The 16,875-nt window shown below is 41.0% G+C and overlaps 1 protein-coding gene across 8 annotated transcripts in view; it reads left to right on the forward strand.

Annotated features, from left to right (window-relative positions):
• lrba (LPS-responsive vesicle trafficking, beach and anchor containing) overlaps window positions 1-16,875 on the forward strand; it is a 172,696-nt gene that overhangs the window by 111,802 nt on the left and 44,019 nt on the right. For all 8 annotated transcript variants that reach the window (XM_085409606.1, XM_085409607.1, XM_085409610.1 and 5 more), the window contains 4 exons: window positions 13,173-13,290; window positions 13,485-13,587; window positions 15,075-15,190; window positions 15,334-15,446. In XM_085409606.1, the coding sequence (XP_085265732.1) occupies window positions 13,173-13,290; window positions 13,485-13,587; window positions 15,075-15,190; window positions 15,334-15,446 (450 nt within the window). The remainder of the gene's footprint in view (window positions 1-13,172; window positions 13,291-13,484; window positions 13,588-15,074; window positions 15,191-15,333; window positions 15,447-16,875) is intronic.

The raw sequence follows: 16,875 nt of genomic DNA on the forward strand, positions 1-16,875 counted from the left end.
GATGTGTAATTTTTTTTTTAGCTATATTGCAAAAGACGTTTGAGACCTTTTTTTAGTATTTGAGCTCAAACTAGATGTGTTTAAAACACACACACACACACACACACACACACACACACACACACACACACACACACACACACACACACACACACACGATATACTGCTTTTGCCTCCTGTGCAAACAGCACATTTTGCTTCATGTAGGTGTAGCAATAAGTGCTAAAACCCCCCTACATTTAATTTCATTAAATTCTATGAGTGAGTTTTTATCTTTATTAATAATAACCTAGCAGGACCCACCCCCCCACCCCGACCCCCATAGATAATAGCACAGAGTTTTAGTGTCGGATTAACTTTCCTCACTAAGAAAACATTCAAGGGGAAGTGTTGCTGGTGCGTCGTGACATTTTATTTTGGCTTCCAAACATAGATTTATTGTGAAATACTGCTGATAAAAATACTAAACTGATATTCGCCAGGTCTTCCCTCAAGCAGCCGTTATCCTAATGTGGCTTTGGAATTTAGTAAAAGATGAAATAAGTGAGAAAAAATGTCTGGCTGTGTGATTTCAGGATGACTGTTTATTATCAAGCTCGCAGCTCCGGAGAGATTAATCGGCTCTACTTGGAGAGCAAGTGTCCAAATATTATGAAGGAGATGCTAAGCCTAGTTTAATGAAATATACGGTGACACAAACGTACAGTTTTATATAGACGCTAGGGATCTTTGCGGGCCCACTTATCACACCACGCGTTCCTGAGCCACTGTGTTCATTTTTATTATAGAATGGATACCTCGTGTCGGATTAATAAAATCGTTTTTTCAGCCAAAGTGCAAAGGTCAGCCATATGTCAGAATAGGGGCGTCATTATATTTCAGCTTACTACATGTCCATCGAAGTTTGGAAAACAGAAACGCAGTCAGCACACGTTGGAGCAGAGATTTTAGAATTTTCTTTGCTTTTTTAACACTCCTCATAGTTTCTTTCATATATACTGTTATATATATGAACGGCAAATGCCGACTGTTTGTACCTCATTTACCCCACTCAGTCACTCATACGTTTTTCTGTACATCTCTGGAAAACATTCAGTGTTCCTTGAAGGTTTTCTCATTTCTGAGTGTAGAGAAGATCCTGTCAAAGAGCTCTTTGATCCAAGCCTGCGCGACTCCACAGCCATCCCCTCGTAAGCGCAAAACTGACTGCACAAATATCTGCCAGCTGATGAGTAACTAGACAAAAACACGCATCCCCCCCTCTCTGTTCTTGCTTTGAGTTTGCCATTTTCACACAATTATCGGCTCTTTCCAGATAGCATAAACTACAATATTTGTATACCTTAGTTTAAAATTGGTATCAAAGCCTCAAAGATACATTTGGTTCCTTATCAGGTGAGAGTTGGGTTATTTGGTTCATCTACTTGTTTAATAGTTAGTCTCAATAATCAGTACTAAAGTAAACTGAGAGTCGAGTTGCACTCATTAACACTGATCTCCTTTCTTGCTTTGTACTTTGAAGTGAGGGGTGTAGTAGCACTGCTGCCAGTTTTAGGTAATTCCTTTTTTTCTGCTCTCTTTATTTCTCTGGAAACATGATAGGTCCAGGGAAAGTGACTCATTGCCTCCCAACACACACACACACACACACACACACACACACACACACACACACACACACTGCACATGAGTAACATCCGTGTGAACCGAGAGAGTAAATTTTGATGTTCTTGTTCACACGTTTTGTTGCCGTCTCCCGTACCCATATGGAGCCAGCTGCTAGCTCCATAGAGAGCTCAAAGAAAATCATCGCAGGCATCTAATTGCCTGGCAGGCCTCTGCATCTGCTCGGCAGATAGCAGAACTGATGAAGTCACGGAGCAGAGCAGATGTGCGTTTGCCTGTGTATGTGTGTGTTTAACAGCACCCTCTCTGCGTTTAGACACCAGCCATCAATATTGCATGCAGAGTTATTGTTGCAGAGCCTCTCCTGGAGACTGCTAATATCGCATGTATGAGGAAGTGAAATCCGCTCTGCCCCCCAGCTGATTGGTTAAAGGGAATATCTGCAAAAGCTTGATTGGATGGCGTTTGTAACCCTTCCTAGTGCAGTTTGAGCGTGCTCCATGCTATCGTACTGTGTTTGGAGTTTGCAGTGTTAACAGCTGAATAAAGTAAAGGGTGAAAATACTGAAGGGGGCGTTGCAGGAGCTGCAAACATTGAAATATGTTTATGCTTTCCATTGATCATTAAAGTGCTTGAAGATGAGATTTTGTTTTTATTTTAATTTAAATTTTTTCCAGATTGAGGATTGTTATCAACTTGTGTACTGTGACTTGGTATATTTACGAAATCAGAACTGTGACACAGCATTTGTAAAGAAATTGATGGCAGAGATGTAAACGATTAATCCCTCGCTGGACCAGACAGATTTACAAAGTATTGCACATTATTAAACGTCAAAATACCTTCACTCGAATTCATTTGGTTTATATGCCTCATATGAAGTCATCAGTTTATCTGTACGCAAACTGCTACAAAAATACCCCTAAAATTTTCACACAAAGTCTCCAAAATATTTCTTCCAAAAGAAAAACAAAAACAGAGATGGGAAAACATTTGAAAGATTGTCAATAGTTTTGTCAGTGTCCAGCCTTGCGCTACGCAATAATAAAATCCCCACTGAGAAGACATTGGTAACTCTAATTAGTGGGGTGGTGACGGCTACCCAGGGTTGGTTCAAGCAGTTGAATGAAGGACCATTCAGTCAAGGAAAACCACCCTGGTGTGTTATGTAGCAACCAGTCCCATATCGTTAAGCTCTCCCAAAGTGTCAGACTGCAGGGATCACCCCCCCTCCACCCCCTCGGCTGCTTGCTCCACCAAACCCTCGTGGTCGCCAGGGACGACCTTTGGCTGGAGCTGCCAATCACAAAGAGCCATGGCAGCCAGAGGTCTCTGAGAGAGGAGCCTATTGATTTTCCAGTTAGAGCCTAAGTAGTGTGTGCTATAGGACTAACGGACAGCCCAAGCAGGTATGTCATTATCAATGAGTCCAAGGAAAGAGATCCTTTCACTCATTCATATTGGCCTCTCACTGTCTCTCCTTCATACTGTTCCACTCTATTGGTTGGAGCACATCCTGAGATTGTCAATAAATCGCTCAGCCACACTATGGCAACGACTAGTAGAGCGAAGGGTTAGGCTGACCTTTCTCTTTCTAGTCCTTCACTTTCCTTCACTCTTTTGCATTCTGCCCGGTTCTCAGGTGCAGTAATTACAGTAGGTGGAAGGCATGAAGTGTTTCCTTAACAAAGACAGATTTCACAAGCGTGAAATGATTTTCTCTGTCTTTAAATTCCCAACATCCACGGCCAGTTTACTGTCAAGAATCAGGCTCCTTCTTCCCAGCCCACTTTGGATCATCCAGTCATTGGGGAATCCAATAATCTAAATGCTCAATTTAAGTCAAGTTACCGCACAGATTTGGGAACTTGTCAACAAAAATACATATGTGGGAAATCTGGAATTATTTAAGCCAACTATAGGAGATAACACCAAATTAAGGTTTCTGAACTGTATTTCTGTTTGCCCAGTAGGAGGTGAAGCACCCTTGCATGCTGATACTGGGTCTCCAACCACATGGACTGTTGTGTACAGTCCCTCACATCCAGCTGAATAAGGCTATGTCACTGATGATTAATGAACTTGAAGTCTTCAGTAGACATATCGAGACATCGACCCTTCATTCAGAATCTGACCCTTTGCATATATTAAACCTGCAATTATTATTAGACATCTTTGAGATTTTGGCCATTATCTGATTATTGTTTCTTTTGTTAGATGTATTGATTTTACTGTTGGCCCAACACTGGTCCAGACTGAAATATCTCATCAGGTTTTTGTGTTGTTTATTTTACAAACATTCATATCAGGTTTAAACCTCATGACTCTGGTGATGCTTCGACTTTCCTTTAGTGTCACCAACCTGTTCCTTTGATTTATTTTTCATGTTATAAAGCGCTTTGGGGTTCTTAGGGACTAGTAAAGCGCTATATAAATACAGGCCATTTACCATTTACCATTTATATTTATAACTTAAAGTTTTAAGTTTTAACCTCCTAACACCCGAACTCTTCCACGACATGCATTTTTAAGAAAAATAAGAGCCACATATGAGGATATTTGTTTAAAATTTTGATAGAACAGTAGCAGTATAATGTCCTCGTAAGTGGATATCAGGCCCAGGTAGAGCAAAATTTAGTATTTTAGTCTACATAACCCAAAATGTGATGTCCACATATGTGGACGCCAGGTCCTAGGAGGTTAAACTATTTTTCTTTCATTGTTTTATTCAGCTTCTGCTGTGTTTTCTGTGCTCTTGCAGTGTTTTTCTATTTGCTGGTGGTTTCTGAGGTTGACAGGTAAAATGCACTTGAAACTGCACTTGAAATCTCAGAGCCACAATCAGAATGTGTGCTTCCCTTTCTCTCCAAAATCTGTCCAAAACGTCGGTTTGAGAGTAGTGAGAGTAGCATTCATTGCTAAATTACGCTCATTATATGCTCATCATACTAAAATGATAGTTTTTAGCATGTTTACATTAGAATTAAACACTGCTTTGCTAAAAAACCTTTTCAGAGCAGCTTGTGTGGCTCCTAGATTTGTAGTCTTGTTTTCAGCGTTTTTCTACCAGTGTTATAATCCAATTAAAACATCCAGGTATATTGCACATAATAATTATTTATCATTCAGCTTGCTTTTTGAATTTTTTTAGTACAGTCAAAGCATTTTTGTGTTGTTTTTGTTGTAACCCTTGCAATGCGATGTAAAGCGTGACTCCTGTGAAAAACAGGCCGACGATGCATCTGTGCTGCAAATGGTAACCAGGTAGGACAGGTCAGGGAAAGACAATTGCCACATAGGTAATCACATAAAGAACCATTAGACAGTCTCATCTCACCACATAATGATGACTAATGCCTCTTTGCGCTTACACGCACACACGTACACACACACACACACACACACACACAGGCAGGCGCTCTAAACAACCTCCTTCACAAACACGCTCAGCCTCTCTCTGTTTGTGACCTGACTTTGGACCTTAACACATCCACAGACCACTGTGGCCATTTTGACCTGGCTCACACTTAACCAAGCATCTCCAGACAAAGAGCTACCCCCTCCTTTTTTTTGCACCTGAGCCTAGCCCCTCCATCATGCTCCATCTCTGGGCTTGACTGGACCAGTCAGGGGGCAGGTGCCTCCCCCTCCCCTCCTTTGATTGATCCCCTCTCTCCATCATTTATTCCCTTCGTCTGCCTCTGACACACACGTCAAAGGCAACGCACCAGCCTGATGGATAGGCCTGTTTATGGATGCCAGTCTGCCTGGTAGGCTACTGATATTACAATCAGCACCTGTGTACCTGCTGTTCTCACGAGCCTCTGCTATTCAGTTGAGGTCAGAGAGGCACGCGGCTTTGATTGAAAGATCGATGTCCAGCCATGCTGATTGGAAATTGGCATTGTAAATGTGCTCTCGGTTTGTCAGAAAGCTCTCTGCTGCATATCAAAAGTTAAAACGAGATCCATGGATCATAGAAGCAAGTAGCTATTTATGTTAAGTCTCCATTTTTTTTGGTTACCTTACAAATGCAAAGGTAAAATTGCTTGACATCAACATAACGCATGTTTTTAATTTTCGAAAAAGTCAAGAACAGGTTGCTTTATATGTGCGACCTCATAACACTGATGCACAATCTGTGTAAAGACATCTTGCGTGCCAGAGAGCAGAATGTTAAATTCTTGTACTTCTATTCTCATCATGGTTAATGACCTATTCAGTGTGGTTTAAACGGCACAACCAGAGGGATGCTCTGGAGATTACTCACTCATCCAAGACTCCATTTCTAGTGGAAGAGTAAAGTGGATTTGTGGAATATAATATAGCAACAATACAAAACAATTCAAACACAGTGTTGAATAAAATCAAACCCTAATCGTGAATCAGATTTGGTTTTAACTTGACATCTTCATCAAATAAACATGTTTGTTTTACACCACAGATCTTTGATTTTTTTCAGTGGTTCATGTTAGATCAGCAATCCCCGTCGTTTTTCAGCCTCCATGGTAGAATAAAAAGCTGAAGCTAACTTAAAATTGAACTTGTACGTATGAAACTTCAAGGACCATGACTTAATATTTGTAGATTAAGTGGGTCAGTTTGTTTGTGCAACGCTTATACTTTTTTTTGGGGGGGGGGGGGGGGGGGGGGGTTCTCCTCTTTGTTGCTATTTTGCTGGTCACCCCTTTGTTTGATGCTACTGCTCATATGTGCATTATTTGCAGATGAAGCTAACATGCATTTTCAGCAGTTCTCTTGCAGACCTAGCTCTACTCTACCTGCCCATTAACACGCTGCATGCAGATCAGATCAGAAACTGCTTTTTATGCTTATCAGGTGCTTGGAGTATTATTCGTAATTGAAGCTTATGATACCCTGTGAGCTCGTTATGCAAAGAAGAAACCTTAGCTTAAGCGTTGGCTTAGAACAGTCAAGTTTCAGTATTTAAACTAGCGTCTAATGCCCTGTGTTCTGAGTCAGCAATGGGATAACACCCCGTGTGCACACGTAATTGAAGACGGTTGTTGATTCAGTTTCTGTCATTCCAAGTGTAGCTGAAAGTGCTTGTCACTGATAAATTTGGAGCACCAATTGAGTCACGTACAAATATTTTAACTCTCCACAACATTTTTCTTTCTCCACTAAAAAGGCCTTTTCTCTTCTTCATCTATCCTTTCGGACAACCCACCCAAAATTCCCCAAGAGGGGTGTACTTTTCACCCTACACCCACTTAAGCTGCTGACAATAGCTGGATTAGAGAAGAATTTATTCAGCAAAGCCTCACACATACCCCCAAAAAAGCCTATCCTTCATTAAATGGCAAAATGGGAGACTGAAGGAAAGCGGGGAGAATGCGATGGGAGCCGGTCGGTGATCTTAACCTGTCTGATGTTTGCTATGGCAGCTTATAGGAGAGCAGAGGTCCAGCAGCATTTAGTCCTAAAGAGCTCCTGTGCTTTAGCGGAGGCTCCGGGCTGTCTCCCTGATTTTTCCAAGTGTCAGTGAAAAGCGTATACATTCTTTTCCAGCTTTCCCTGATGTGCTAGCATTTACTGATGGGCTTGACAAATCCAGGTGTGTATAGAAGCTCTTTCATGTCCCGTCCATGTCAACAGGTGCTCAGCAATATCAGAAAGGCCTTACATTTAGCCATAGTGCAGGTGTGCATTCTATATGAACTTCTTTGTTACACAATTCTAGTAAATTATCTTAATTTTCTTTTACTTTTTTCATAACATGCTCTAGAGATTCTGTATTTGTTGCACCCAGTTTCACAGCCCTTTTCTCTTCACTTATCCATCCTTTGTTACCCATCACCTTTGAGCCCTTTGTGGCCTCAGTCCAGCCTGCGATGGAGTGAAAAGGAAGCACTGATGTTCAATATATCAGCATAAAATTTCCATTTTATGTTCTTTGCCATTCTTAAAGGAAAACTGTAATTTACTAAAATCCTGGTGTTAAAGGCTTTATATGTCATTTACTAAGGCTTTGACTTATAGTTTCTGTTGGGGCTTGTGTTATGTATATACCTGCTACTGCCAGTAAGTGATAATTAATACCACTTTGGTATCTTATTATATGTTGGGGCACTTCTAAGGCTTTTGTCCTCATAGCTTATGCCCAAGGTAGAATTTTTAATGATTTAATGCACTGAAGTCTTTAATTCACCACCAATTAACCCCAAGACCACTGCAGCATTTCCCTAAATCTACACAAGACTTTTTTTTTTTTTTTTTTTTGGTCTCCCACTTCAAAAAGGCCAAGCAGGCGAAGATAGAAAAAAGGCTAACCTGTTAGCAAACAGTGAAAAGGGCAGAAAAAAGGGGGGAGTTAATCCTTATTAGGCTAAATTCAGACTGTGGCCCCAAAGATCCTTTCAAAGGGGACTTTCTTTCAGGGAGCACAAACTCTTGCTGGGTGACGTTTGGAGTTGAATACTTTGAGTCTTTAGGCTTCATAACCCTACACATGCTGCAAGCTGGGCCTGTTTATTTTGCTTCAGTTCTCACTTTCCAGCACAGCTTCTTAGCTGTGTTTATTTTTTTTCTGACCTTGTAGTTTGTTTTACTCCTCTCAAGGCAAATAGAACGTTATGTGTGACCAGTGATTACACATTACACTAGTTACACAGCTGTAGAACAACTGGGATTATCAGTTCGTTTTGGGCTAGCTGTTCCTGCAGCATGATGACAGGATGTCTAATATTCAACACTGACTTTCATATCACTCTTTCTTTTAGATGCTCTCTAGTTTTAATGGATAATATATTTGCTCCTTTTTAAATATACCTATTAAGTTTGTGGAAAAAATGTGGATTCTCTTAACTTGCTTAGATGGGAAGATTGATACCACTCTGTCCTCTGTGGTAAATACGAAGAATAGAAATCAGTCAAATAATACTATTAATTTAACCCAAAGAAACATTAGTTTCGTTAAACTGACTCTTGATTACTTCAGTAGCTAAGTGTTCTATATTATTTGCATATTCAGATGCACTTTCTCTTAAATTCTGTGGAGAACATGGATAAGTTGAGGTGGAGTCATGTTTTTTGCATTTTGTTAAGGCACTTGCTTTCAAAGCCACAAAGGCTTGAGGACAACTGCTGGAGTGTGAAAGAGGAGTCATGTGGCTGCTCTTAAGGTCACATGATCGAGCGTTCCTGTGTTGAGCATTGCTTTCCTCTTAAAAGCTTTGCCTACTTTATTCCAAATGCAACCTGCAAACACCTACTCGCCAAAAACAAAGCAAAACACAGTTTTAACCTGCAGTGAGTCACGACTAAAGCTTGTGCATGTTTTCGTGAAGCCTTACACTCAAACTGTGCGGATCTGTGTGGCTCTTTCTTTTTCCATTGTGGTACTCTCGGTCCATCAGTCTCCCTTCCTCTATCTTTTTTTTTTTTTTTTTTTTTTGCTATCACTCAATCTCAAAAGCAAAATCTGTCTTAATTGGCTCCAGAGGGCTCGGGGAGGCTTTGTGTCAACGCTGATGAGGGTCCTGATTGGTCCAGAGGCACATGCAGCCAACAGACCCTTGTTAGTGTGTCGGGGCCCTTTGCTTGCTCGTTAGTCCGATGAACTCATTTACTGATGGGGGGTGACACGGCCTCGTTTACCAGTGTGGAACAGAGAAAGGTGTGTGTGTGTGTTGGTCGGAGGGGGCGGGGGTTAAAGCGAACAGGGAGGGTAAAGAACCGAGTAGAGGGGAATATAACTGAACTTACAAGGTGCATACGCAGAAATACTATGAGTATGGAAAAGCCATCAAATGCCGATTTATGTTTCTCTTCATTTTCTTTCTTATTTGATGCAGCAGTGAAAAAATAAATAAAAACTCGCTGCAAGTGACTCGGTTCACTGAAACTGTTTATTGCAGATTGCTTGATTCTGTGGTCAGTCGAGTGGAAACAGTCACAAACAGCATGGGACTTGGAAGTCTTTTTAAGACATCTAAGGAATCTGTAGCCTCCCTTGTTTGCATGCACATTTTTTTCTTCATTTTTTATGAATTCTATTCAAGTTCTTGCAGTATTGCTTGTCCCTCGTCTGCGTTTTGATGTTGATGGATCACCTCTCTTCCTCCCGCTCATTAATTTCATCACCTTATCTCCCACACCACTTCATTTGACCAAAAGGTAATAATAAATCCCTCATCCATTATCCTTTAACTGAGGCACCCATGTGGAAATACTTAATAAGAGGCAACAAATTGAACTTCAATCACCTCTTTTTTCCCCTTTGAGGATGTATAGTAGATTAAACCGAACATGCAAATATGCTTCCGCCATTCATCAAACACTGTTTATGTGCAATTCTGAAACCTTTATTTCCTAAAACACCACAATTGATATTCAAATGATATTTTATTTGTATTTTTTCACATGTTATGACAAATAAGGATCATTGGTTGCTGGCAGTGGCTTCTCTCCTCTTCAACTCTAGGGTCTTATCAGCCCAAAAACACACACCCACTCAGCCGGCCTGACTGCAAAGGCAGCTGAGAGCCTCATCTATCTTGAACCACGTTGCTGATAGTTGCTCCTCTGCTCTCTTAACTCTTCTTTAATCCAGTACAGTTTCAATTTAACCCATTAGCATCCCTGTGTTTGGCTTTACCTCTGTTTCTAAAGATGCTCTGGTTGGTAAGAGGGGTGGATGCGAGGGGTGATGAAGAGGATTCACTGGCACAGACTGTCTGTGAGATTCAGTGGTGACAGCTCTTTTTGTGTGTGTGTGTGTGTGTGTGTGTGTGTGTGTGTGTGTGTGTGTGTGTGTGTGTGTGTGTGCGCGCGCGTGTGTGTGTGTGTGTGTGGTTACACACCATAGCCACAGTCACCCGACCCCTCTTCATGTGTCCCTCTTCATTCCGCAGTCTTTTGGGCATCTGACAAAGACAAACGACAGTGCTTCAGAAATGAGCCGCAGCCCGCTGCACAAACAGGTTGAACAAGGAAGATGGAGAGAAGGCAATGCAATCAAGACCGGTTCTTTTGTTTTCTGTTTGGCTGTGTCCTCTCGCGTGACGCTGTGAAATTGATCTCGGAGTGCTCCAAACCTGTGCCCGTGGATATCGTTCCACTTGAAATGAAACCTCAAAGAAACAGCTTCTGTCAACGATCAGCTCCCGATCAATTTGCTGCTGCCGCAATAATAATATATTGTTTCATTATTAATATTATCACTTTAAAACCAGACATTCAATAGATGGTAAACCAGAGATGGTGTAATTAAATTGCGATTCAAGACTGCAATAGTCTGAAATCTCTATTATTTTCCCTTGTGCTGTAACTGTAGCATTCCCGTCTCTTTAAAGCTTCCACTACTATATATTACAGATGAAGCTGATGCACCCATAACTCCAGCATGGACAATAACCTCCACACCAATGTAATTTGTCCAGATGTGGCCAGAACAGCTCGAGCATTACGACACAGATAGTTCGTCATACTCATTGTCACACACTCTGCTTTTTCATCTGCAAGGGAGAGGGCGCTGCCGATCGGGATGATGAGAGCAGCACGCTGTTTACAGCTGAGTTCCAGGAGATCCATAAGTCTAGTGAAATATATCTGGGTGCTTTCACTTGTGTCATATCTTTCTATCAGCTGAGAGTTGGCAGCTTCATTAGTTTATCACTGGGCATCTATGTAAAACCACTCTTTAGTTGTGAATAGTTATACTTCAAGCTTTCACTTATTAAACACCTGAAGACTGGATTCTCTTTTCCGATCTGATGGAAGAACAGAAAAAAATGTCTTTCCTTCTGTAGTGTTTCGACATGATCAGCTTATTGTCACGTTTGTAAATAGAGGAAACGATGAAAACCAGTAGATTTTGTTTGTCATCAAAATTCAAACATCTCAGCTAGCAAAAGTGATCACAACTTATGTCCCCATTTTGCTGATGAATTAGTAGCCAACAAATCTGAAAGTGCAATTGTTGACCTGGATTTAATATGAGCATGCCTCAGAGAATACTGCACGCATAGTATATCCACTGTTTTAAATGCATTAAAGATTCCGTTGAGCTTATCTTTGTGCTAATTTGATAATAAAATAAATGTTTAGGTTTTTTTCTTTGGGGATTGAACCTTGGTGCTACCCTTTTCTTTGTCTGCTCCTGCTTATTTTTAAAACCATGCCATTCCTTCTTTGGTTCGTTGTACCTGGTGCACAATAAACTTAATGTTGGTGGAAGTAATGAAATCTGTGCCCAACATCTCTAGAGCTGACTGAATACAATGGTTTGTCTTTATAATAATAATAAATATCAAAGCCAAAGTGTAAGGACAGCTCATTTTGTAAGGCTGGTTAGTTTACAAATAGGGAAAAAAGCATTTTTTTTTTTCCCCAATGCCAAAAAATTATTTTTTGAATTAAATATGTTGAAGATTTAAAAAAAATTCTTTATAAAATTTATCATCAAGATGTTATTGAACTTAAGAGCTAATATTGTGTTACACTGTATTTACAACAAACAAACAAAGTCTTGGAAATGGGTTTGGCTTTAGGCTGGCTGTGACTGGTTAAATCATCTGAAGCTGCCTTGAGAGAGATGGGAGGCAGGAGGATGCGGTGCTGGCTAGCTTCTCCAGGCCACTAATCCACATTTAATTGAACTCCAGAGACTTTGAAGTGAGTCTGTGATGCAGGCAGGTCTTATTCCTCAGAGAGACAGCGAGGGAAGCGCTCCTTAGCTGAAGGCCTCAGCTGGTCCTCTTCTCTGTCCCCTTGCCTTTAATGAGCTCCTTCAGCTTAACACTAAGCCCAGCGTGCCGGCTCAAATTTGAATACCTTTGATTAATAAGATGCTGCAAAATCATATCTTAACAACATGAAGTGCTCATTTTACCTTTCTGCCTTATAACAGCGGGCACCTTTGAAACCAAAAGCAGAGGTTGAAATAAAAACCTAGTTAACAAAGCAGTGCTAAGTAGGTTAGTAGCCAACCTAAGTGCTGGATTAGTATGAGGACAAATCACAGGGGCAGGGCTAAGCATGCGGGTCTGTCAGGAGCTGTGACAGCCGTCAGAACAAGTCACTCTGACAGCCACCGCGGTCTCCATGGGGACAGATTAAGCTCAGTTCATCGAAGCATTTTTAAATGTGGAGCTTAGTAACATAATATCGTCTGACCTCCGTGTCAGTTACCTCCTAGGAAATGCAGAGACCAGTTGTAATCAGATGTTTTGCATAAAATAGCTTCTTGTCACAGCAAACTGTCGCTTAATAGATGATCTTTTAGTGAACAGAACATTTCCCTCACAGCGTCCGGCTGAATAGCGCCCATTCTCTCGCTAAAGGAATCTCTTTTTCATTGAGGCTGATCAATATAAGACATTAATCGTGCTCTTCGAGCCGTCACGCCATCACTGTGAAAAATGAACTAACCCGGCCCTCTGGTCTGTTCGCCTTCCTTCTTCCCTTCTCTTCTTCTTTTTTCCTTTTCTTTTAATTTTTAATTTTAATTTCCATTGCACGCTCTGTTTTCATTATTTAACTGGAATCCACATCTCTCTGGTTTCTCTTTCGTGTTTTCCAGATTCTAGCCTACACAGAAGGTCTTCATGGAAAATGGCTGTTCTCGGAGATTCGTGCAGTCTTTTCCAGACGCTACCTCCTGCAGAATACTGCTTTGGAAGTCTTCATGGCCAACAGGAGTAAGGCATCCCCCATAATTGTCTATGCCTAACCATTTCACCTTCTTATTGAGTACACACACACCTTTTTTTTTTTTTTTTTTTTTTAATGAATAATTGTGGAGAAATGGCAATCAAAAGTTGTCATTATTGTGATTTCTAATCTTTAAGAAATAATCCTTGATAACTGTTTGTTGCTTTGTGCCTCTCTGCAGCGGCAGTCATGTTCAACTTCCCAGATGCAGCCACGGTAAAGAAGGTGGTTCACAGTCTTCCTCGTGTTGGCGTGGGCACGAACTTTGGCCTTCCACAGACCAGGTTAGACGTGCGCGATTGCTTTGTTGTGTTTGTTGCTGTTGCAGTACAATCTCATGGGGTTAAAAATGGTAACTGGGGAGCAGAAGAGGATTATGGAACATCTATGGTGGTGTTATGCAAATATTTTAAAATTTCAAATAGTTTTTATTCTTGTTTCTCTCAAAAATGTACACATGGGGTTGGCCACTAATCTCCCTCCCACTCCTTACCCCGCTCCCCCCAGATATAATTGGCTTCACACAAACATAGTCCAGTTCATTTATTTATTTCCACCAGAGTGAAGCAAATACTTGCTTGTAAGCCTGCAGGGCACACACCTTCCCCCAGCCCTCTCTCACATCATGCCCACTCTGTGTGCACGCATTGCTGGAGCCGATGGTGTTGGTTTTGCACAAATCTTGCACAAAATTCACAGCAAGACAGTTTTCAAGACGCTTTGGTGATGGTAAAAATTCAATCTGAGGGGAAAAAATGTGGATAAGATTAAAGATTTGTGATTGGCTCTTTTAATCTGAGGTGTGCCAGAGCCCGTCTGATGGGATTTTTGAGTTGTATTTTGAGAAGATGATATTTTTAATTTTTTTGTAACTTTTTGGTATTAAGCATCACAGAATTTGACATGTGGCAACATAACAGTGAGGGCTGTGTGATAAGTAGAGTGAGGAAGTGCATCCAGTAATGAGTTAATGTGGGTGTAGGAGAGTTTGTGTGTATAACACACAGGGTTAGGGCAGGTGAATGTGTGTGCTCGGCTCATTAATCATACTAGTTTGCCGGCCACCTTGCCTCTACGACCTGAGGACGGCTGCTCAGGGCAACCCGGTGCACGTCAGCTCATACAGCCAGCACAGCACAATTTAGCTTCATGTCCAGAGTTATGCACACACACAGATGCACAAATTAAAGCAAAAGTCCAATATATGTTCATAATTTAATCTAATCCCTCTGTTTTCAACCATTTTTCCAGTTTTGCATTCCTTCTTTTCTCTCCTTTACTTCTCCATATCTATTTATAATGTCATTTAAAGCAGTTCAAAGGATGTACAGAATTGCTTGGTGACAATATAAAAAATGTGTCAAAGTACACTTGTGTTTGGGAAGTCATGTTTTCACATTCTTTTTCTTTTCTTTTCTTTGGCAAGGCCTAATGACCATAATCTCACACATTGACATTGATTAATTTCATCATTTTCTTTTGTTTTAATTGGATTGGAGGTCATTCGTTTTTGTCCTGCAGCATACATCATTCTTTGGGGCCTCCTGTGTGTGTGTACACATGCACGTAAATATGTGTATTCAACCCAATTTATTGCGCATTTGTCTTCTTAATTAGCAAGACTGTAAGTTCGGTAGATTTTTCATAAAATGACATTTGGATTGCAAAAGTCTAATAAAGCCTGGGGCTTTTTATTCTTGCAGTCTGCTGTTCTTGTGATTTGAACGGCTACAAAAGATTTTAATATCGAGCTTTCCATTTCTTTTTATAGACGCATCTCTCTGGCCACACCTAAGCAGCTGTTCAAGGCATCCAACATGACTCAGCGCTGGCAGCGCCGTGAAATATCCAACTTTGAGTACCTGATGTTTCTGAACACCATCTCTGGTGAGGACACCGCTCAGCACCTGTGTGATGTTATTGCAGGGTGTAACACAGAGGTGCTGTGCACATTTTAACAGTCTATGATGCTAACTTTTTTTTTTTAACAATATTTGTCGCCCCTCTCCCCCGTGCTGTCTCCCCTCCAGGCCGTACCTATAATGACCTAAACCAGTACCCAGTCTTTCCATGGGTCATCACCAACTATGAATCAGAGGAGCTTGACCTCACTCTGCCCAGCAACTTTAGAGATCTGTCTAAGGTAAGAGCGTGGAGACGACTCCTCTCCCCTGTTTTCACTATAATGGATCTTTTTTCTTCTTAATTCCCTGAAAAAGTAGGGGGGGGCATTAACACACAGATAACTGTGTGTGCATTCTTCCTAAAGTCAATTTTGTTGCTTTGTAATTGCCATTGATCATAGTTTAGTGAACCTGCTCTTTAATCACCGGTGGCTGATTGCTAGGATTCCACACGTGCAGAGCATTTTTCCCATGTAACGACCCAAGTATTTCAGATGTCTGAGAAGAATTGATAGAATAGTGCAGTTTGAAACTTTTTATGTTACTAGCGTCATGCTATCTATGTTGATGAAGTGATTCTATATGCAGTGATTTGCACAGTTTTCATCAGCTCACAGATATATGAAATTTGAGTAACAATGTGACAAATTTCCCAAAACTGCAAGTGGTATTCATTACATCTAATCTGTATGATTAGTTGTTGACTTTTGCTAGTTCAGGCAATCTTGACCTGCTGCATTTAAAACATATGTAAGCCCCTCATCTTCTCAGTCTGCAGCTCCTAATTTGTGGCTTAGCTATCATTTTCTGGCCATAAATCAAAGTTTCCTAATTGAATTCTTTCAAGTTTGACCTTCCACAACACAGCAGGAAGTGAAGTAATACTCCCTGGTAGCTCCAGGCATCGAGTGATTGGGCTTAAAACAATGAAACCTGCCCTGAAATGCTCCCTGGCACATAAATACACACACTCGCATCGCTAAAGGATTCTCCCCCATAATTGTAGGTAGTCACGCAATTATTTACTCCCATTAACTCCCTCGCTTTTACACGTACATACTCAGATGGAAAAAGGCAAAAAAATAAAAGAGCACACCCCTTAGCTTGTCAGCTAACGTTGGTGGATGAACAGTCCAGCGGTGGGAGGACTCAGGATTAGTTTTAGAGTGGGAAGATTGAGCGAGTGTCAAGCTCCTGGTAGGAAAATGACTGAATAAATCAGCCATGGAAGCAAAAGAAAGCATGTGTTAATGGACAGGGGATCTGTTGGAGCAAATGCTTTTTAGAGGTATGCTGGAGGTCATTTGTTCAGGTGCAGACGTGGAGGTAGTCCTTTAATGAGACAAAGTGGAACATATTGGTCTTCTTTCAAAGATATCGCTCTTTGAATAAAACGATAAGTAAGTAAATTAGAGTCTGCATTGGTTCGGGTGAGATTAGACGATCTAGGAAGTCCAGTTTCCCTAATAATGTGTTTTAGCATTTCATGGAGACTCTCCAAAAACTCTTCATAATTTTCGCTCAGTCCTGTTCAAACATGACGGTATACATGTTATACCGTCATGTTATATGTTACTAATACACAGATGGATCCATGGGTGGAAATTAGGGTTCACTGTGTTGGCTGGGTACAGAAAGGAAGAGCCAGTGACCTTCTGGCTCTACTTT

Source organism: Rhamphochromis longiceps, linkage group LG6 (assembly GCF_057381845.1).
Source record: "Rhamphochromis longiceps isolate RC_006_pf linkage group LG6, R_longiceps_female_GT1.1, whole genome shotgun sequence".
In the NCBI taxonomy this organism is placed as follows: Eukaryota; Metazoa; Chordata; class Actinopteri; order Cichliformes; family Cichlidae; genus Rhamphochromis; species Rhamphochromis longiceps.